This window comes from Plectropomus leopardus, chromosome 20 (assembly GCF_026936395.1).
Source record: "Plectropomus leopardus strain MGB_pleo_1.0 chromosome 20, ASM2693639v1, whole genome shotgun sequence".
NCBI classification, from domain to species: domain Eukaryota; kingdom Metazoa; phylum Chordata; class Actinopteri; order Perciformes; family Serranidae; genus Plectropomus; species Plectropomus leopardus.
The window spans coordinates 6,673,744-6,697,248 of NC_142195.1; the positions used below are offsets into that span (position 1 = coordinate 6,673,744).

Here is a 23,505-nt window from a genome sequence, read left to right on the forward strand (position 1 = left end):
CCGACACCACAGTATTGTCTGCCAGTTTGATGTAGTTTCATATATGCAATGACTTCTTTCTTCCTCTTCTCCATATCTGATTGTTTGGGTTGATTTTCCTTTAAAGCTTTCTAACGTTTCTTTTTGTCATTTTTTTTTTGTTTGTTTGTTCGTATTTCTTTTGTTTGTTTTTTTTAATTGCAGATTCCTAAAAGTGTGAGGCTGGCTGAGGAATGGCAGGGCAAGCAGCCTCGGAGAAACCACCACGTTCCTCACGCGCTCACAGAGTGAGAGAAAGCGAAAGACGACCCCCGAATCTAAAAAAAAGAGAGCCGATTTATCCCAATTTCCAAACCATTTAACGAAAACTTATCAGCAGCGCCACGCTTCCTCCGCAGAACTCTGCGACGTGAAGCGGCGATAAGAGAAATCCATCCAAATTTTTTTAGAGCTCATAACCTTTTTTTCCATTCTTAACACCCATACAGCAGTCACAACCACCGTATCCAATTTGCTTTTTGTTGTTTTCAGCTTTGCTTCTTAATGGAACTAACTCCGCTTGCACCACGCGCCGGCATCAACGTGGCTGTTGGCTTCCTCGCTCTGAGCTCCCCTTGCCCACTTCTCTTTCTCCTTACCTTTGCCCCCATTGCACACACACACACACGGAGGAGGGTGTGGTCAGAGACAGGACGGAGACCAGCAGGAGCCTTACGGACACCTTCATCCAGCGGTGTGTATGTGTGTGAAAAAGAACAATTCATCTGGAGCTTTAAAAATCTCTCCCTCTATAATCCATATTCGCAGGTTTCAGAGGTGCTAATCATCTTTTTTGTATGTTCTGGTTGATGTTGTGTGTGTCGGAGCGGAGTGTGTTATTTTATTGTCATGTCCCGTTCTCTCACGATCACCCTCACATATCCAGGAGCAACTGGGAAGGAAAAGAGATCCACAATCTTTCTCATCCTACAATACCTGTCTTGTTCCTCTCTCTGACCACACCCTCCCTCACCTCCACGGCCCCCCCTCCTCCCCTCCCGAGGCGGCTCAGGCTCTCCCTTGGCTGCTTCGAGCCCCCCGTCCCTGTTTTTTTGTTGTTGATTTTGCAACAGGGGGCCTCTCAGCGTTGTGGTGTGCTGCATGCTTGCCCTGTCTTCCTCCTCGCCCCTCTGCTGGCAGCCTGGAGTAGGTGGTCTTTGCCTCCAGCCTTTCTGTTCAGTTAACCCTCATTGCCTGGTGTTTGAATTAACCTGAATGCTACTGTTTGGGTTCGGTGCCTGTGGTTCCTTTTTTTTAAAAATTTTTTTTTATTTAATATATCTCTTTTGGTTCAGAAAGCATGTTTTTAACAGCGAGCGAGTGATCTCCTCCTCCCAGTGTTCCCCAGTTTAAAGGATGATAGGGACCCGAAACTTTCTGAATGCATAGCTAGGTCATGGATGTCTTGTGCGTTTGTTTTACTGTAAGTACACAGTACAGTATGTTGAAAAAAAACAACCAACTGTTAGTATTGTTATGTTTTGATCAGAGTGTCTAACGCAAGTTGTTGTTAGTTTACAGTTAGTCAGCCTTGTGGAAAATGTCTCCGCTCGGTTAAAGCAACCCAGAGTTAGGCTTGGGCGGTATCTAATTTTCATACCTTCCTGAAATGTCACCAGGGTTTACAGTATATAATGGTGTAAGTGTGGGGCTCTAACACTCCCAGACAGACTTAATATCTGCTTTTTATACTAATAAATATACAACAAAAACCCACAAAATGTTCAGAAAAGTAATATTCTCAGGCCTATTTTTATTATTGAACAGATAAATAAAACTGTAAACCTTTTAAACTCAACTTTATCTCCGTCACAGAAGCTGACGAGGCTTAATCGCCTCAATAACTCATCATAAAACACACTTCATTCAAACTGCAAAGAAACAAAATGAAACTCATCCAAACCATCTTGGTTACTCTTGCTAGTGATCTAATTAGAAAGTCCACAGTTTCAATTAGCTTTGATTAGAGCAAAATAAATTCTTAATTCACCAAGTTAGATCTATAAAACATGCTGTTATTCTCCACGGTCTCTCTCTGTCTGCTGGCCGCCGGCTGTTTACAGTCCTGTAACTTTTCCCTCCACCACTAGGGTGTTGCCGTGTCTTTCAGCTCGGCTGCAGGTTCCATCAAGAGACCAGAGGCTGAGATCTGGGTGTGCATGCTGTGTACTACATGCAATGAGTTTAATAGAAAGAGAAGCACCTGTATTAAAAAACAAACCTTCAGCATTTCTAAGTACCCTGGTATACTGTGATACCACCCAAGCCTACCAAAAATACAACCTATGAAGATATGATTTTACACCTGATGTTAACTGTCTCTACTGTATATGAAAATATACTGTGATCCATATTTTTCCTGTGAGTTTGTGACTGAAGTGTGACCCTGTTTTTGGGCCTTAACTCCGAGAGAAAGGATCAGCTGTGGTGTGATGGAAGAATTAAGATGTGATTATCTCAAAAAGTTTGGGGGCAGAGTTTTTATAATCATACAAGATGAATTATGTCCACTGATTCCCCACTTTGCTCAACGGCACATAATGTACATGATTTTAACATTTTTTGTTGTTTTATATTTGATAAGATTCAGCTTTCTTTTTTTTTTTTGTTTTTTTTTTTTGATTTTTTAAAGCTGGAAGTCTATGTTGTAGCTTATTCTGCCTGGATGGGACTAAAATCCCATAACTGCAATTATGAGTAACAATGAAATTGTTTTGAATGAAGCCATTCTGAAAGATTTATCTGATGCAGGACACTTCTCAAATGCAGGAGTGACGAACATGTTTGAACATTTGGACTCTTGATGGAAGGAAGGATCAAATCTGCTGAATCAAGCTTAAAAGTTTGCTTCTCCACCACCCATTGCTCCATAGATATCAAACAAGCCACTTTTGTTTGTTATGTTTTTTTCAATGATAAATCTGATTATGCACAGATCAGTAGGTTTACAGCAGCCATCTGCTCTGCAACGAGACCACAAAACATTTAGTCGACGCCCCGGAATAACCTGCCTGTACAGCGGAAAATGGCACGTTGGAATTAGAGAGAATATATATGAATATATAAATAAAGTTTAAAAAGGAAAAACATCTATTTTAACTATTGAGAGTCTTGCCATTACTTTATCTGCTTTGCAAGGTAAGACTTGTTTTCCTTTGTAAGGTCTACCAAATGGTGTGTTTTTGCACTTTTTCGTTTGTGTTCCATTTGGTAGCCCATGCTTGTGTTTTGGAGCACTGAATACTTTGTATTGTGTTTACCGTGCCAATAAAATATGCCTGGAAAGTTAATGATGTGGTGTTGCGTCCTCTGTTTTGCTTCTCTTGGGAATTTAGACAAAATCAAGAAGAGCCACGAGCCAAAGCTGTCAATCTTCACCAACAGCAACTGCGAGTGTAATTATCCAGTTATTAATTCTGTTTATGAGAACTCAGTGTTGATGTTTGTCGACTGATCAGGTAGCACAATAATGATTTGTGATTTAATTAAGTGGAGATTACCTTTAACACAAATAGACCACATACATCTACTGTGTCTTTTGCTCTTTTGTTGCAATGAGGGCTGAAACAAAATGATAATCATCACCAGTTAATCTCTTTTATTTTGAATTGTTAGTCCATGAACAGTGTCTGTTGGTCCCTAAAAGTCTTCAATTCAAATTTATAAACATTCGGCCTTAAGAATAATTTAATAGTCTTTAATTTGTGAGGTCTTAATTGCCACAAGCATTTTTATCTGATTTCATCCATTGTTTAATTTCTTTTTGTCCGAATGAGTCAAGCTCTTCTGTGTCAGTCCACATTTCAAATGTTAATAATTTTTAAACCTATCACTGAACCTAATACTGCCTTTTTTACTTTGTACCTGAACCTGCCTGTTGGCAAAATGTAGATTAACCCTTTGAAACCTGGATCATCACATTTCTTTTGCTGCATTCAAATGCCTTTCAAAAGTATTTAGACCTTTGAACTCTAAGTTAATTGATTTCTTTTATGGGAAAAAATCATGACCAAGAAATGTCCCAAAAATTAAAAAAAAAAATTAATAAAAGCTATTGAAAAAATCCAGATAATGATATTATTTATGTAATTATATATTTAAATGTGTTTTTCCAGAATTATCTTCTTTTTTTTTTTTTTAATTTTCAGGTCATTTTCTTTTTCTAAACCTTTGTGTTTTGGTTGTTTTTTTTTGTTTGTTTTTTTTTATAATTTATTTTTGTTATATTTTTAGGCTAATTTTAATTAATGTGTATTTTTTTCTTAATGTGTCATTTCGTCTTAAGTTGCTCATAGCCTTCTACCTCTATTTTTGAAAGAAATAAAGCCAACCCCCCCCCCCGTTTCAAAGGGTGAAATTAGCTCACTCTGCTGCGTGGTTTATTTATTTAATATAAATAGTGAAAGAATACTGCCATCTAGTGGCGGCGTCTGTACATCAGGTCAACGGGATTATACTTCCTCAGGTCCAGCTAATTAGCCTATCAGATACAGGTGTGCGCAGTTCAGACCGGAAGACGCCGACGAAACACAGCCCTCAACCGTTTAACGTTCAGTGTGTCATGTAAAACTGTAAGTGTTTTTTTTAATCGTTTCGTTTGAGTTTACCTCTTAAAGCTTGATTTGGTTTTAAGGACAGTAAAGGCATATGTTTCTTTCGATGAATGTGCGTTTGAAAAGTGCTAATTTGATTAGCTTAGCCGCGCGAGCCATCGGACCTCGAGCCAACCTGACGGAGCCGAAAAAGTCTTCAAGACGTGAGTAAAGTCAGACAAACAGGCTGAAAGATAACACGCTGGAAATGTCTGTGCAAGCTACAGCGGCTTTTCGAGGACAAATGTAAGCTCTGAGCACAGAGGGATGTCTTCAAAGTCTTTTGTCACACCGACACTCAAAAACTTGAAGTCTGTCAATTTCAAGTAACATTAAAGGCAGAAAATCGTGTTTCAGATGCTAAAGCCACAAACGATTTGACATTTTTGCACAATTAAAAATCAATTATCAAAATGGTTACCTGTTAAATTTATGTTGAATCACTAATAATTGCCCAAAAATTAGTTAAATTGCAAATTATTGTCGTTACCATAACCTCTTGGTAAGAACATAGGCTTACTACATTTGTGACAGATTATTTAAAAACAGTCATCTGCCATTCATATGATAGAACCCAAAACATCTAGAAAAGACACTAAATGATAACAAACACAAGGACACACAAACTAACTACAAAGAGACCTAAACTGTCCCCAAAAGACACAAAAAATGATTACAAATAAACACAAAACAGCATCAGAGACACGCAATTACAATAAAGACACTAAAACATCAAAAAGGGACAAAATTATTTAAAAGAAATGTAAAACTGCCACAAGGAGATACAAACTTACCACAAAGCGTCAGGAAAAGACAAAAATCATTAAAAAGAAACACAACAGCCATAATGAGATACAAATTATAGCAAGGAGTCACAAAACAACCAAATATGAAACTAAAAGATAACAAAGAAACACAAAACAGTCACAAAGAGACACAAAAGGACACTAAATGACCAAAATAGAAAGAAACATTAAACTGCCTCAGAGATATACAAAAATACCACAAGATATGCAAAACATATCACACAGTATAGCTACTGTATAGAGCTTTACTTTTATCATACTTTTATAAACAATATAGATATACATGGCCCTGTAAACAAAAACAAAATTCGAATACATGAAACTGTCATGAAATGCTGCTTAGGGATTAATTTTGAGGGTTCTTGACAAACATGATTTGAATGAGGTTCCTCGGTTGCCCATTAGATGGTAGTCATGTTCCACCAAAAGTTTTTTCTGTGGTAACTGCAAATTATCCAGTGAGTGCTTTTCTTTCTTTTTTTAATACACTTCTTTCAGTGACAGTGCAGCGTTTTCTCAGGGACTAACATGAAAAAACTTGCAGAGGTGTTGAATTATGCAAACTGCACCTCAGAAGCGGCTCTTATCCCTGTGTTTGGATTCCCCTTTCTTTTAGCCTCCCTTTTATTTTAATTCATCTCTTAAACTCAATAACTGTCTCCCTCTAGGTGTCTTTCGTACACACGTTGTCATTATTCCCACTAGTCGCTCTGCTGATTGCATCTGAGCGTCTGACAGCAAAGCAGTCACATGTATCGATCTGGCCCGCAGACAGATCTGGATTGCCAATTGATTCTGGCCCACTGAGCTGCAGCTGCGATCACTCCCAGTTGCCCCACAGAAATATGCAGGCGCATGCTGTGTAACAGATGCAGCACTCACCTCCTCCAACACTCTTCCAAAACAGCCTAATTGGCCTTTGCTCCCTGGGACCTGACAAGCTGCAATGTGCCGTGGCTGGAAATGGCTAAAGAAAATGAATAGCTTCAGTGAATCCTGTGGGGCGAGCGAGTTTCCCTTTCCAACATGATTCACGGCTATTTCCACTTTGCTTTCGTAATTGGTTTATTTGGCTAAGACGGTCTACTCATCAATTTACATTATTCGCAGGATTAGCCTAGAATGGCACATTTTCATCTGTAGTCCCAGGCCTGTTGTTAAAAATAGCAAGGGTAAAATGAATATTTAAACTTCATGAATAGAGTTTGCTGTATTTAAACTTTATGAAGACATTTGCAAGCGTGTACCTCATCTCTGAAGGCGCTGAAGTGCTGAAATAGATACCAAAGAAATGAACAGACCAGCAGAGATCAGTAAAAGGCTGGGGAAAAAAAAAAACCTTTACTGTAACAAGCTGGTATATGAGATACATTGAAGATGACAGATTAAATAGATGGCACCACAGCACAGTGATGGAAGAAGAATTCAAATTGTTTAAAGTAGCAATAGCACAGAAATACTTTGTTACAAGTAGTCAAAATACTGAAGTGAAAATAGGTCTTATGTTCCAATCCGACTGAACGTGTGCGTGTGTGTGGGTGGTAAGGGGGGTGTTCGGGTGCCTTTGCGAATATGTGTGGGAATATCTACATGAATGTGTGTGTTTTGTTGCGTACGTATATGTGGAGGTGGGAGGGTCAGGCTGTCTGTATTTTTCTTGATTTTCTTTGATGTTTTTCATTTCTGTTATTGTTTTTAATCTCTGTTAGGCACTTTGTGTTACTCTTTGTATGAAAAGTGCCATACAAATAAAGATTTGATTTGATTTGATTTGAACATCCATGGGACGTGCCGGCACCCCACCTTGCAACCCACAGAACTCAAGGATCAAGGATCCAACACACTGTTGCCAGACACTGCAGAACACCCCCAAAGGTCCCGTCTCCATGCCTTGACATTGTCAGAACCAAGCCCGATCCGTCCCAATGTGGACCGGACTAAGCAATGGGGGAACAGCACGTCCAATAGATGCCGAATCAGTTTGAGACTTTGAGGCCTGGTTGATGCCTAAAGCTTTTTGTCACGTTCCTTGGGCTGTTCCTGAGCATTTTGTGTGGTGTGACATGGTGTATTGTCCTGCGGGGGGGCTGTTGCCATTTGGAGTGCTGTTGCCATGAAGGGGTGTACTTGGTTTGCAAGAGTGTTTGGATGGGTGGTGTGAACTAACTTAATACTGTTAGGTGGCATCCAGATGAATGCAGCAGGACACAAGGTTACCCAGCAGAGTATTGCATTGTAACGAGACGATCAGTGTTGTTCAGTTCACTTGTCAGTGGTTTTAATGTTGTGGCTGATCAGTGTATAGTAGTACCTCAAATATCTATTCTATTTCAATTATTTGTCTATTTCTCGCCTCAAATGTTTTCAGAAACATGTTTTAAATGTAATACCAGATTGTTTGTTAACAGCTAGCCTCCCCTGCCAGCAGGAGCGTTTATTGTTCCGGCGTTGTGTTGAATTGTAATGGAGTAGAAGCATAAAGCAGAAAACTGAAATACTGAAGGACCTCAAAATGTCAAGCACAGTACTTGAGTAAATGTACTACCACAGCATCACTTAATACAGCCGACTCTCCTTCGACTTTTAGCGGTTTGTTTCTACCTCATCTGCTCTGTGTGAAGATGAACCGGTCCTTCCACAGCAACAAACTCTATCACTAAAAGAGGGCCCTGATTACAACTTCACCCTGACGATTGATTAAACCTGCCACAGACTAATCTTCCCTCTGTCTTTAGGCCCAAATAAGTCTGAGAACAATCTGTGCTGACTCATGAGTAAGTATCATACACTCGCTGAGAGATTGCTCACACCTTTAGAAAGTCTTTCAAGCATCAGTAGAACCATAGAGACATGTTTAAAATGTTACTCAAGAACTACTACTCAAACTACTGAAATTTTTCCTTTTGCTCGAGGTTTGTGGCCGTGCATTAGAAGTAGAGATAAACATACGTGCATGTTTTAAACAGCTGGACATGAATTGGACTGTGCATATTGAACAGTGGACTAACTATAGATATTTCAACAACTATTGGATGGATTGGCATGAAATGTGGAGCAATCAAATGCCCCTTTAGGATGAACTGTAAAAATCATCAAGTCAAAATTTGAATTTGCCCGAAACTTTGCAATATGATCAAATAACGTTAGCTGCAAAATTAATGGCATTCCCATCAGTGTCAAATTTTGTGTTTAGTGCTATTTAGTGTGCTGTCTAGCACGCTAAACAGACGTTGAGACTTAGCTGTTGAATATCAGCATTAAGAACAGCCTTGCAAAGCCGCTAGCATGGTTTTAGACTTTTAGTCTGACTTTCATACATCCACAGATTATAGAAAAATTATTTTTAATAATTCTCTTCTGTTTTATTTTGTAACAAACTACATGATATTGGTTGAGATTTTTACAAGTTACATCAAGATCTGTGACGAAGGGCTCAATAAAAATACTTTGAGTTTATTTGAGATTATAATTATTAAGTCTGACCAAAACCAGAAATTTGATGTCTTTTGACTACACATCGACCTTTTTAAAGTTTTAGTGTGTCGGATCTAGTGGCATCTAGTAATGAGGTTGTTGATTGCGACCAACTGAAACTTCACCTGTGTGCTAGTTGTTTAGGAGAAATATGTTGGCAAAAGCAAAAACGTGAAAATGCAAATACGATTGGTCCTATCAAGAGCCAGCGTTCAGTTTGCCTGCTCCAGGCTACTGTGGAAACAAAATGGTGGACTCCCTGGAAGAGGACCTGCTCTGGATGTAGATAGAAACGACTCATTCTAAACATAATGACTCTTACGAAAACGTAGTTCTGAACATTATATACCGTTTCTGCCAATAAATCTCCGTAAACCCAAAGTGTGAGGTTCTTGGCAGGACCACAGGATATTCACAGTCCCTAAAATAGTTTTAATTTTTATTTTTGATTTACAACCATACAGTAGAAAATCATGAGCATTTATGCGTTTTGAGTCTTAGGCTGAATTTGCACCAGCCTCAGTTACCATCCATAAACCAATGAATCAACACCCGAGGTAAACACTGCACACCACTGTGTCATTGTTCAGCAACTCAATAAACTTGGGGGCATAAATTGTGCTCCCTGTTTTAGGGTTGTAATAGGTTTCTGGCTGGTCACAGCGGTGTGTTTTACCTGCTGGTTTCAGTCTGTTCCATTACTGGTGTGTTCCTGTCTGTCCTGGTGTGAGCGTCTGATGGGGAAAGCACACCTCTGGAGACTGGCCCAGTCTGCCCCGCCATTAAGGGCCGGTGGGGGCTGGTTTCTGTCTGTGAAACGCATCAAGGCCGTCACCTCATGCCGTGTGTGTGTGCGTGTGCGTGTGTGTGTGTGTGTGTGTGTGTGTTAAATGGTAGAAGAGCAGTAGGGCCTGTATACAATTTGTTGTTTTTCCTGGAGTGAGTTTAAGATTTAGTTTCACCGTGCTCTTGAATTTTTTTAAACTCTGTTAAAGCTATTTTGAAGCTTGTATGCAGTTCAACTTCCTGAATGGAGCCGTCACTATAGTCCTATATAACCAAATGTGGCCACTGATTCTGATAAATGTGATTCCATGCTATTCATGTCCTTTAAGCGTTAGCCAGAGGACCCTGAGGGCCTTGTGGACCGCTTTTCTTATAATGAAGCTACAGCTTAGATACATTACAGGTGTGTACAACGAGGAAGGTTGTTTTTCACAGTCTTTGTGACAGCAGAATCAAACCAAACCTGGAATGAGTAAACATCTTTCATCACTGAACAGCACTCAGCTGCTGGCCTGTTGCAGCTTGGTCGTCTCCACTGGATGATCTTCAACTCTTGTGGATATTTTTCAGAGCCAGAATGTGTCCAATCCTTCCCCAAAGAATGAGAAGTGTGGAAGAGGAAGACACAAACCACCAGTGAACAAAAGACATCGTCACTTGGCAACCTCAGACCGCCTGGATGCATGTCGCAGTGAGACATGCCATTAATAGGAAATGCTTTATTATTAGAGACAATCTGCAATGACATTTCCAAAAGATGGAAGCACGGACATTTTGCCAACGTAACAAAGAAGGTCTCTGAAAACCAAGAAAAATGAAAAATGTGAAAGCTGGTTCCTCCATCTGGAATAGATATGCTGTCAGCAGGCCGCGTCCCGAGCCGAGCTGAGATAATACTTGGACTGTGGCTTCAGTTTTCTATAATATCCTGCACATTATGGTCCCGACTGACAACTCAGCACTGTGCAGTCTACTCCCAACAACAATATTGTGACCTTATTGGGCTGCCATCTGGCAGTAAGTCCTCAGTATTGTCAAAATATAAAAGGATAACAAATTTGATTCAAGAGTGTAAAAAAGGAGCAATAAGTTGATTCGAATGTGCTTTCAAATTGATTTCCTGCACGCACCAATGTCAGCAGTCATAACTTTCTCGGAGCTGTAACAGCAGGGGGTTAAGCCAGCACTGATGTGTGCTATATGTTTACACTGAGCCCTGGGGCGCGTCAGCAGATACTTTTCACTTTCCCCACAGCGAGCTTGGCTGCTGCGAGCCGCTCGTCTCTGCTCTTTAATTAACTGCTGCTAATTAGAGACGGAAGCGTACGACCGTGGGTCACAAACCATAAAACACCTCACAATCCCTCACACGATCTCTCTCACTCCGTGAGTGTGAGTGTGTGTTGCTCTTCCTCTCACTTTCCCCCGTTTTCTCTTTTTGCTTTAGGCATCAGCGAAATTATGATGGATCCCATTTATTTGGTGCAATAGTGGAAAATATAAGTGGGGAAAACTTGAGCTCCCAGCCAGAGTGGCAAGCTCAGCATTGCTGCATTTGTGTTCTCATGAAACTTAAAGTATTTCTCTAAAAGATCAGGATGCAAAGCTATAGAGAGTATCACAATAATTGAGGAAAACAAAAGGAGACAAAGACTCTGACATAGTGTTCTTGGAAGCTTTCAGCTATCATCTGATGACTATAGAGAGCCCCAGGGATGATGTGTTTTCTGTAGGCTGGAGCGAAAGATAGCGTCGCCCTAGTTCCCTCACCCAAAAGCCTAAAGGACTTTTTTAATTGGATTTTGAAATATTGCAGAAAATAAGCTCTGTGGCAAACAAACATTAATGATACTTACACATTTTGAACACAACTTTTAGGATTTTAGAAGTCTAAATGAAATCACCACGAGTAAGCAGCTAATGTTAGGCTGTAAACAAACTGCACAACGGATCGCACTAAACGCATCACTTATTGTTGCCTCCACAACAAGGCTGTAAAGCGGCTCAGCACGATGATGTTGACTTTGGTCACTGTGGTATAGTAGTTTCCCTTTAGCCCTGAAATTAAATAATCCAGTCATTAACACTACTCTAAAATATCTAAATTTGATCAAAATGATATTCATGCATTTTTTTAAACATTTGTCTAATATAAAACTTATTTTTCCTTTTGTTGGACAGCAATTTGTGGCCTGTGAGAACGAAATGTTTTTCTCTTATCTTGGTTCGAGTGCCTCTCTTACCTAAGAGAAAAGCAAAAATGAGAAAACATTGGTGAATCCCAAAATTCATTGGGCGCTGACAAAATAAAAACAAATCCCAGATGGGAGCAAAAATAAGAGAAAATTTGTCCACATATGGTTTTTTTGCATGAGGCCCATTGTTTACAGTCTACAACTTGAGGTGTGGGCGTTTAAGGTCCAGAGGACATTTTGTTTAATGTTTACAAACATATATGAATGCAGATACATTTTAAATATCGCTAATATAATGCTGATGGGTTCCAAGATTGGATTTTGGCCACTGCGTTCTGCCTCTTTGCTGCCTACACGGTCTGTTTACCTGCTGCTCAAACATGATCGGTAAATACTACTCTGACTACAAACAGCACAGCTCTTCTGATACCAAACACATTGGCTACAGGTTCTGTTTACATGCAGATAACTATCTGTCATTATGGTTATTACAGAGATAGTGCTCCAAAAATGCCCACATGCTTTGATTTTTCTGGCTTTGGTAGATCTCAAAATAAATGCTTCTGGGGTCAGTCGCTGTGGTCTCCATATTTCCATTCGTAGCTTCCTCTCTCTTTGGCTGTGTGGTTGAGAGTTCCTGTGAGAAAGAAGGCGACAGTAAACTAGTTGAAAGTTTTGAAGAAACTCCCCCACCAGCCATTAAATAAATAAATGAATAAATAAATTTGAAAAAAAACGACCAAAGACCAAGCGACGATGAAATTCCTCCACTGACCTCTCCACCTTGAATTGCAATTTGGTTTCAGCAGTGGCTTTAAGCCACACGGTCAGGTTGCAGTTTGACTTTTTCACCAGATGGTTCACATGGCGCTCTCAGTGTCATCATCTGCCTATAGGAGGAGTTTGTCTCCTTTCTGTCAGAAATGTTTTCATTTTACCCAAACTACATTTTTTTTGCTAAAAAACAAGAAAACCATTTCTGGGAGAAAGCCCCGAAGGCAAACTTCTCTCAAAAGTTCATCAGCCTCCTTCAGATCCAATAGTAAATCACACACACACACGCACCGCTATGGAAAATGACATTTGGAAAAAAACGTTCGTACGTATTCCCAGTGAATACCACAGCATATGAGTGTAAGGAATGCCTTCACCGCAGGACAAAGGAACGTCTGTTGCTCCGGCCTCTCTTTGTAATCTTTGGACAATTTCGGGAGGTCTTTTTCTTCCCGGTGTGACTGCAGCTGTGGCAAACCTCCAGACCATTTGACCACCTCTGACTCCAGGCAGCCGTACCACAGAGAGCTCATCCCGCAACCATGAGATGGTCCAACCACGCTCACATGGAGCCAGCAGTGAAGCCAGGAGTAATTACGTGCACAGATCCTCCCCAACCCAAACCAAGGACATGGATACACACACGGAGGCAAAACCCTAATGCAGATGAGGCTTTTATACAGAACTTTTCCTTTCCAACATGAACACTGAGACTTATTCATGTAGGAGAGAAGTGTTCTGCATATAGGCCACAAACTGAAATACAGATATGGAATTAGAAGCTTTGCTGGATTGCATTAGACTCTACAGGGGTTATTGTATCAATTAATGAAAAAAAAAAAATGACCCCAAAAAAGTTTAAAATTTTAGCATTCAGTTAACTTAAAAGTGTTATTTTTCTTGACGTCCCAATTATACTGTTTTCTTCCTCAGAATAGTTATCAAGCCTGTTGGGTGGACAGCGTCCTACATTCAAGAGTCCTGTGGGAAATTAAATTAGTGCAACAAAATACCAAAGAAGTCAATGTGATCAAATAGGTGCTTTTTAGAGATGACTCAGGATTGCTGTTATGAATCATGCACGCACAAAAACCTGGATGCCGGTCCAGCTTCTGAGGGAGTCTGTCTACTACTGAGAGATGGCCTCCACCCTGCGTGACCCCAAAACACGCTTTAATTAAGAAGCCCTGTCACCAGTGAAATCCCAGGATGCCTGCAGGACAGCGGATCTCATTTCTGCTGCAGTTAATTCATGAGATGACTCTTACGGCGGGTTTGTCTCCTTTCTGAACTGATTACCAATCGCAGGATAGAGTCCCCAGGCCCCACTAATGAAAATCTGGCTGGAAGCAAATGAGTACATGCATTTAAATGAGGAATTACTTCACTGTTTTTTTTTAATGCTCTCTCTCTTTTGTGAGTCAAAGATAGGAAAGCTTGGATCTATGATTTAGAGTGTGTCTAAACGTTATCCTTTTATCTGACTTTTGTCACTTCCTCAGTCTCTCAGGCCTTGTTCACAGACACAGGTGGTATAAAACAAGTATTTCCCTCCTTTCAGAAGTCTGAAAAAAGGTGTTGGGTCCCACAACACTTAAGTGCAGGAGTTCGGATTTCCCAATCCCAATCCCAATCCAAACCATTGTGACAGTCCATGCTGTAGTGCGAACATAGGGACCATGCTGCTTCATCCCACCACATGTGCACTTGTTGACATCATGGTAAAGGGCTCATCCCACCATGTGCATTTGTTTACATCACAGTAACAGCATCCCAGAGGATAAACAGCTGACGCACAAGGATACCTAAAACATTATAGGTTGGCGTGGAAGGTCCTGACAGAGCGGCAACATGTGACGAGTTTGGAGTGAGAACGTGTTGTACGATGATGCTATTTAAACACAACCCTTACATTGAATAACTGCATGAAATTCATGCCTTGAACAGTCAGTATAAAAGGACCTCCTGTCTACATGTTAACACTCTAAACAGTTTCTGACAATCTTCACCCTGGATGGAGTTTTAAAAAAATGTCTGTTTTCAGTGACCTTAAATGCATTTAGAAAGGCCAAAACACAGGAAAAAGGCCACATTAAAAACTACATGTTTTTGTAGGTTAGTGATAAAGGTTTTCATCGCAAAACTAAAGAAGTTAACGCATCACACCTCATCAGTGCTTCCCTGCTTGTGGTTTCAAAGGCACAGGTGTAATTAATTATTACCTACTGGGATACCTACATGAATTGGAGCAGTCATTAAGGTAATTAGTTGCACCTGTGTTTTTCCTGCTGTAACAAGTTAAAATGTCACAGCATGGTCTTCACAGCATCCTGTGAAAAATGTTAATATAACCCTTTTCCTATTTTTAGTGCTGCTTTTGACTGAAAATTGAGCCATAATTTCAAATCCCCCTCCAAGTTGGATGAATATGTTTGTCTAATGATCTTTCTGATCGTCGTCACCTCATCATCTATTAAGATGTCCTCTTCTGTGCTTATGCAGATGACACACACCTTTACACAGCAATAAAATCTGATAATATGACAGTTTGAAATCCCCAATTCTTTATTTATTTACACTGCATCAAAATTTAAATGAAGACTTCCTCACTCTTAACGCAGGTGAGCTTTTGCAGGCTCGCTTCATCTTTCTTTTTTGACAGGCGCACAAAGGCAAAATCCAAAACAAGCACATTTTTCCATCTGGGAAGCGTCTCCTGGATTACACGTTTCCTCTTCTGTTCTGACCTAGAAAAAAAATAAAAACTGATTCATGTTTTTGTTTCTTCCAGAATCATCCGGTGCAGTGTCTCTGGCTGAGCAGTCTTCTGTGTCAGAAATGTCAAATCTAGTCAAGTTATAGCAGCATTGTGAGATTACTCAACGGTGAAGGGAACATGAACGCATTTCTTTCCTGTCTCAGTGTTAAGAACTATTTCATGAGTGAGGTTACAGTAAACATCCTCCTTGTTTTCCACCTCAGCAGCCAGCAGCATCCCAGTGTCTGGTCCCCTGCTATCTTCTCTTCTTTCTGTCTCCTATGAGTTTTTTTTGTGGTGTTGTCTTGCGGCTTTGTAGCACATGTTCAACACCCAAACATGAGCGCAGTTTTTTTACAGACGAGGTAACAGACAAAATTGAACATGAGTTTAAAAGGCTGCTAACCATTCCTTTTATTCATGATTTTTTCATGAAGCAAGAGTTCAGCTAATGGTTTTAAATAAGTAATAAATGGAGTATCAAGAAGCCTCCTAATATTAACCATATCATTATTGCCCTATTTTTCAAAGGGTTCAACACTGTGACCCAAAAAACCCCCCAAAACATCTCTTTGACTTTTTTTTCAAGGAAGCTTAAAGGCACCGTCTGTACTTTTCTTGCCAACACATAAAGTTATATTTACATTCACTGCTTCTCACCAAAAACACATTGTTTGTATTCTTGAGGTCTGACAGACATGTTGAATGCATTTCTTTCCTCATAAAATATTTGCAAAGCCGTATTTGTGGATATTTTGGAACTTGTGCTGTTTATATCCATGTTTACTAGCTTGCAGCCCTCTTCTTTTTTGCCTTTTGCAAGTACATTGCTGTTTCTTTGCATGTTACTGCCACTAACTGCCGATCAGTTGCATAACGGAAAAGCACTTGCAAGAAAGTGCGTTCTGCAAGCAGCCTTTTTTGTGTGCACAACAAAATGGAACCCGCTCTTAAAAGTTCAGTGTGTGGTACTAGAGGTATCTAATGGCATAAATGGTATATAATATTCAGAACTATGTTTTTATGAGTTTATAATCACCTGAAACTAAGAGTATCTGTGTTTTGTAACCTTATAATGAGCTGGTCCTCTTTGGAGTTTGGCATGCTGTTTCTTTAGTAGCCCAAAATGAATAAACTACACACTTGCTCGAGATGGCTTTTTGCATTTTTACTACAACCACCGTAATTTTCCTGCTAGCTTATCACATAGGAGAAGTTTTAGTTGGTTGCAATCTGCAACCTTACCACTAGATGGTACTAAATCCCACACACTAGACCTTTTAAAACATTGCTTTATAGCGCTACGTACAAGTACAAAAATTCCATTAGGTAGCATTAACTCAGTTACTCAGTTCCAGCTGTAGAGCTATGTTGTCGTATTCTTCAATTCCTATAAAAAGCTAACCTTTTTACATGAAGAAAAGAATATACAGACAAAATGCAGATTGCTTCCTAGCCCCCTTCTCCATTGCGCAAAAAAAAAACAGCAAACACCTTACTAACATCTGGCTTTTTAAATGTAATGAGATGCAAAGATGTGCCACCACAAACTACCACTATCTCTGACCAGGCAGTGCTCAAACATGATTTCAAATGCACCAAGTTTGCACCACATAAAAACAAGTAACCGCTGTATTCACTGGCCTTAATGTGTATTTCCACTGTTTACTAACCTGTTTTCCAGCCTGTCTGTGATGTCGAACATTGCACAAAAAAAACCCCACACACAGAAAGGCAAACTTGTGTGCTGCAGATTTGTGTACACAGTTCTGGTCTACTGGCAATAGCAAAGGAGTAGTTTTAGCGTATTTTTAGTGGTTTACCCCAGTGCACAGGTAATTTATTGGTGGAAAAGGGGTATGAATTACCTGAAAGGCTCAGTGTAGATTTGAGGGGGATAGCATGGAACAGCACCCCCTCAATATTTGAAAACATGAGAAAAAAAATAATTTACATCATAAATTGATGCTTAAATTTATTCATCAGAGTGCAGGGAGCTAGGTGTTTGATGCTCAAAATTTTCTGGTGAAAGACCCCCCTTTCATATATCCCCTCCCGATGTTAAAATGACACCTGCACCCTTTCCAGAAATCATACTGAAAGATGTGAAAACTTCGAGGAGGCTACAAAAAGTTGACCTAATGGTCAAAACTTTCCCAGCTCAGGCATTCATGAATGCTGCCATTGTAAGACCACAATTACAATGTGTGGTGAATGTGATTCAAGTTGAAATTTAACAACATTGTAATTGAATTGAGTGCAATGTGAGTAGAACAAATGTTTGAAATGGCTTTTTAGTGAAGAATAAAAATAATATTCCATCAGGTCCTGGCCTATTGGAAAAAGTGAAGACGTTAACTATTGATTTTGGCCCGTGTCTTGAAACTGTCGGACCCCAAATGGCTGGCTTCTTACTTTACAAATAGTTTCTTTCTTTCCTCTAAAAATACAGGGAACTGTTATTAAAAGGCGCAAGACTGGCTACTTTAGAAAGTTTGGAAAGATTTCAAATAGTCTCAATAATCTATCACTTATATGGAGCTCGCTGTGATTGTGTTTGCTTTCTGGAAGCGTAGTGAGAGTGCCCTGGTGGTTCTTCAGCTCGATGCAACCTCTCGTGCAGTAGTGATTTTCTCAGCCTGACTCCACCGAGTTTGAACTTCAAAGGCAGATTTTGGTCACTGCTTGAATTAACTATTTACTATGACTAGTAACTAAAGCCAGGTGTGTGATTTATCATTTCTTTCCATCTCTGAAAACTTTGGCAGATAAGGCAGCCATCATGTCAGAGGGATTCAGAGATTACATCTTAAATCAATTGAATACCAAAACATCATTCGATTATGAGGATAACAGAGCACCCAAAGGTGCCACACAGATCAGGACAGATTAGCCTTACAGATGGGAGATCCGTCACACCGCCTTTGTAGTGAAACCACCCGGCAGAGAAAAACACAGAGGGGATTTGGATTTGGAAGGAATAAAGCCAAGATTTGGTCTTATTTTTAATCACAACAGAGAATAGAAAGCAATTGTCTGTTGGCTGGTTGGACCATTTGCTTTGAGTTTTGTGTCCTTGCGAGATCTTTTTATAGAGAAAGAGGAGAGTTTCAGACACAGACAGAGTTTTGTGCGTGGGTGGGCTGGAGACCCTAAGCTTCATGGCTAAACTGAAGTAATCTGATTAAAGTCAGTGATTAGCTGCTAAATTGATCTACCTCAGCTGTTTTAAACACTTTGGACTCATACAGAAAAGAGTCATGTGCCAATGCTACATTGTAAACTCTTTGAGATGAAAGTGATACAGAATTAAATCTTCCTCAGACATTTGAAGCTATAATTCAACACTCAGCGGTTATTCTTTATTTTCTTTGACTTGTGGTAAGAGAGCCATAGGTGGAACTAATGACATTAGTGATCCCTCTGCTCATCATGAACAACACCACAGCTGGAGTTGAAACACCTAAATGAGCCTTAGCCACTGTTAATGATATGAGTCACACCTGTGGCTGACAGCTCAACATGGTCACGCAAAAAAGTCTCTGTTGGGTTAGTTTCATTATGCAAGCTGCTTTTGCACTTTAATTCACTTTTTAACACTTCAACTCAATTGTTATAGTGTGTTTTTTTTGCAGTTAAAATATGAAAAAAATGTACTTTGCTGTGTGGTACTAACAGGAATTGATACAACATGTTCACTGACAGTTGCAAATCAATTACAACTTTAGAAAGCCGCTGACAATTAAACTTTACTGTGAGAAAGTTACATATTCTCCCAGTGATTTAATAGTTCTTTTTCAGTGTTTTGGAGGTGTTTCTTGAGCTGTCCCATCCACAATTTAATGTTTTGCAGCTGCTCCATCTCCTTGTGCACTGCAGTGTGGGACACTGCAGTGCACAAGGAGATGGAGCAGCACAAAATAACAGCAAAATAACAACAAGCTCATACAACACTGACTTATTATTCACCTTGTGCATTGAAATTAATAGAGCAAACAGTTGCCTATTTACCAATGCAACAGATATGGAGGAACTTAAGTATTCATTTGATGGCGTGTTTGTGTCCACCTGATGAAAATCCAATATTCGCTCTCCTTGTAGTTTTGTTTTGTTGTTTCCATAAACTCCTGAGGGAAGCATCTGGCTTTTTAGCAGCTGGATGTTCCACTAACCAGTTGCTAACTTTTGTCTGTCAGCTGTTTGCTGGGTAAGCAGTATACAGTTTTCAGAGCTTTTCTGAAAACAGCTGTCCACTGCCACGTTTTTAAACATCAGTGATGAGAGCTGTGAGACTAAACCAAAACAGAAAAGTATTGGGTGGAAATCTACAACAATGAGCTGAAAGACACTAAAATACTCTGTTGGCTGGGTCATAATTCTCAGTGGCTTCATCAGTATAATGACTCCTTGCACATTACACACCTCATCTGATGCATTTTTACTTAAGGCTGTCAGCATTTATGCATTAATTGTGATGCAATTAAGATGCTTATTTTTTTTTTTTTTTAAATTGCATTAATTATGTGCTGCTATTTTGTCCCCACACAGGTGTAGCTCATCAGACTGATTTCAGCAGGCAACTATATCACCAGAGATGACAAAGCACTATTTTGGATTGTGGGGATGCTCCCTAAATATGTGGAAACTGACTGCAGCACAGTCAACATTGTGGAAGACTCAGATCTAAGGGATGACCTCCGGTCAGCAAGTGCAAATGCTGTCCCATTGACCGGGATCATTGGATGTCGGTGAGTAATCAAAAATATCTGAGAGTGTAAATGTGCACCTACCATATTGACAGTGACTGAAAATCGTACTCCTTTTTTACCTGGAAGTCCTGCTGGACCACACTGTGCTGTGCAGTGCAGTGCAAAATAATGAAATTTTAAACGTGAAAAAATGCGATTAATTGTAATTAACGATTGAAAGTCAGCGGATAATCACAATTTAAAAACTGAAATATTTGAGAGCCCTTTTTTAAATACATGATCATATTGATTAGAGCAGCTTTATACGTGAAGGCTTGGCAAACTTAAAGGTGACATTCATAGTATTAGTCTGGCAGTAAAACACGATAGCGATATAGTGGAGTAATGGCGCCCTGAGCAGAGAGTGAAGTCACTCTACCTGTGTGTGTGTTACAATCTGAGCTTCTCTGGCTGGTCTGGCTGTGCGTGCATGTTGGTGCATGTGTGCATCCCACTGGCTCGCTCATGGCTGCCGCTTTGTACTGCGCTCATATGATGGCGTTGATATCAGGATGACGTCGCAGAAGCATAGCGTCCACCCTCCAGTTCCCATATAGTTATCACTGTTGGCTCTGTCAGCACTGTTACTGTCATTAACTGCTGTCTATAGAGTTAGCACCATTGGTTGCTTGCTGCTGGCTTTGCCACCCTAATATTGAAAACTGTGTCCAGACAGAAATGGTCTTCAACAGTAAAATTACAGAAACCTAAAAAATAAAAAGCACCATGCTGCATTCACGTGGAAACAGATAGATAACACTGTCTGGAGGTCCCAAGAAAAACAAAATAGTCCGACAGAATGGCAGGAGGATAAAACAAAACATACATATGTTGTGATAGTGATGCCATACTTTACAAAAAATAGAAAAAAAATGTGTTTATTATTTAATTATCCAGTCATGTTTTTGCCTTGTGTGCCGGAGCAACGTAACATCCGGTTGTAAATTTTGTCATGGAGGATAGCAAAAAGTTAAAATATTTCATTTCTTTATTTCTTGTTTTCAATAACACAGAAACTGTAGTCAATCAGTGTGGAATACCAAAATATAAAAGCTTGCATTTTGGTCTCCAAGAGCAAGTTGCTCAACTCAACAGTTCAAGGGTGTTCATTTCACTGCATGACCTGTTACAGCTCAGTGTACAGTATTTGCTCTGATTTCAGACGTCACACTGGACTTTTTTTCTTCACTGGACTTCTTGCCAGAGTGTGACAAGGTGGTAGGTGAGTTTTTGCTTCCAGCTGGTGTGTGAGGCTGTGGGGTGTAACAGGTTTCAGGACAGCTCATGTTCTCCCCCACCAGTCATCCCCTCCTTTTCCACGATCCCCCAGAGATCTCAGTCAGGCCTCATGCTGAGGACCAGAGTTTGCATGGCCTTTTTTTCTCCCCCCTTCTCTCACAACTTATTTACACTGCAGTCGTCTAGCAACCAACACAACACTCACCAGCTCCTCCTCCTCTTATACACTCTGTGTCATTGGTAGTTAACCCCCTTTTGTACAAAACCACATCTGCTGAAGGCACACATGTTTTGGGATGTTCAGGTACCATTGGTGGTCCAGGGGGCGTGATGTGTGCAAAAATACACGTGTAGACGCACTTTTCCAGAAGTTCAGCTGGGGGATAACCTCAGTGGGAGTTCAGTGACAAACAGGCTGTGACTCAGAAAAACCGCTCGACTAATCAGAGGAAGATAAGTCTGCTTTTAGCATCACAACGTTGTCTGGGAACTTATCAACGCTTCACTCTTCCGCCTCGTGCTCCCTCGTCTGCGATGAATGTTTTCTGGAGAGAAAAAAAAAGAGAAGGATCAGAGTCCAATGCCTCCGGTCTGCCATGACATCATCCCAGCACACATCTGGAAACGCTAGAGCGAGTGTGTGTATGTGTGTGAGAGAAGAGGGAGCTGCAGGAGAATAGGGGGGCTGGTGACACATCAGCAGTATGGAGAGAAAAAAGGGGGGGAAGAAAAGGAGAGAAAAAAGACTGTTTATCTTAGGAACATAGACAAAGATGAGATGTATAAGCAGTTTGTGTAAACACATTATTTTCTGCCAGAGCACTAATGAATTTGAAACCACGGCCCATGTGCAGCAACTCGAAGTTCATGGTTCCATTTAGAAAAAAAAGGCACATGATGTTTTCCTCAGCAAAATACTGTGGGGAGTTTTAAATTTTTATCTCCAAGCTGATGCATGAATGAAGATTTACACCCCAAGAGTGACACCACCAGATTTATCGATCTGTCTTATATTTATGTCGTTGTTGAAGCTGCTTGAGCATTTTCCTTGTTATCTGTTTACATGTTTTTTGCTTCTGGAAATTCTGCAAAAAGTGCCAGAAAAGATCTGGCGCCATCATGATTTTGCGTCTCATTCTCACCACTAGGGGGGGACACTTTACTTGTTGTGTATTCCAGTCTGTTGATCTGAAATCATGAAAGTGATTGCCTGTCAAATCATAAGAAGTGGAGATTTTTATGACTGTTATTATAAAAACAGCAACAGAAGATGATAATAATCAGACTCCTTGATTTATGCTGTTCTCATGCTGCATTTCATGAGAGTTCTTTTACTGGACAAATCTCTTCGATAAATGCAAATACAAAGGGAGTGTTCCTGCACAGTACACTCAAGATCTAAACTTCCACTTCACATTCATACAGAAATGTAGAGATGTGAAATGCTGAAAGGAGGAAATCGAAGGAAGAGGATTCGATGGTTGACGGGAAGTGGAGAAAGCTGTTTGCCAGATGTTTGTTACAATACTGCAACATGCTCTGGCAAACAAACTTGGAGCCTCTCATTTAGTATTTTATGATCAACTTCCTTCATGCAAATCACGTAAATGGACTCGAAACTCTTCAGCATTCAGCATTGTCAAAACCACCCATTATTTAGTATCCTTTACCCTGCTATTGTCTGCTCTGATTTCATGGTTGAAATGGAAAAATGAGTAAGAGAGTTTACAGTAGAAGACAGAAAGCTGAAGTTCGAAGGAAGGCAATGCAGTAAGTTGTAGAAGAGCGTCCAAACATATTGCGCAAGAACATGAAATGGAAGGTCCAAAAATGAGAGCAGGAGGACAGAGGGAGTGTTGGATACGCAGCGGTCTCCAGAGCCCACGTGTACTGTATGTGCAGGAGATGATGGAGGCACTCTCTCTCCAACTGAATGTAGCGTGACCTGCTAATCCACCCGCGAGAGCTTGCAGTGTCTCCAGCAGGGCCTGCGGAGCACAGCGGACCGCAGCTGAACGGTGCTCTCCAGAACCCTGATCCTGAACTCTGTGCTGAGTTAGGGTGCAGAGCCACAGACACTGCCCAGTCCGTCACTCTGTCCTGCTGTCTCCTCCT

General features: G+C 40.3%; 1 protein-coding gene and 1 long non-coding RNA gene across 2 annotated transcripts in view; both read left to right on the top strand.

Moving 5' to 3' along the window:
- fnbp1b (formin binding protein 1b) overlaps window positions 1-3,308 on the top strand; it is an 81,812-nt gene extending 78,504 nt beyond the window's left edge. Inside the window, exon 18 of the mRNA XM_088071427.1 lies at window positions 184-3,308. Coding sequence (XP_087927553.1) covers window positions 184-191 — 8 coding nt within the window. The 3' untranslated portion in view covers window positions 192-3,308. The remainder of the gene's footprint in view (window positions 1-183) is intronic.
- A 1,228-nt stretch (window positions 3,309-4,536) lies between these two features.
- On the top strand, window positions 4,537-22,592 carry LOC148186162 (uncharacterized). Its single transcript, XR_015775217.1, has 3 exons — window positions 4,537-4,774; window positions 19,952-20,151; window positions 21,314-22,592. It is a non-coding gene; the product is annotated as an uncharacterized LOC148186162 (long non-coding RNA).
- Window positions 22,593-23,505: the final 913 nt, after the last annotated feature.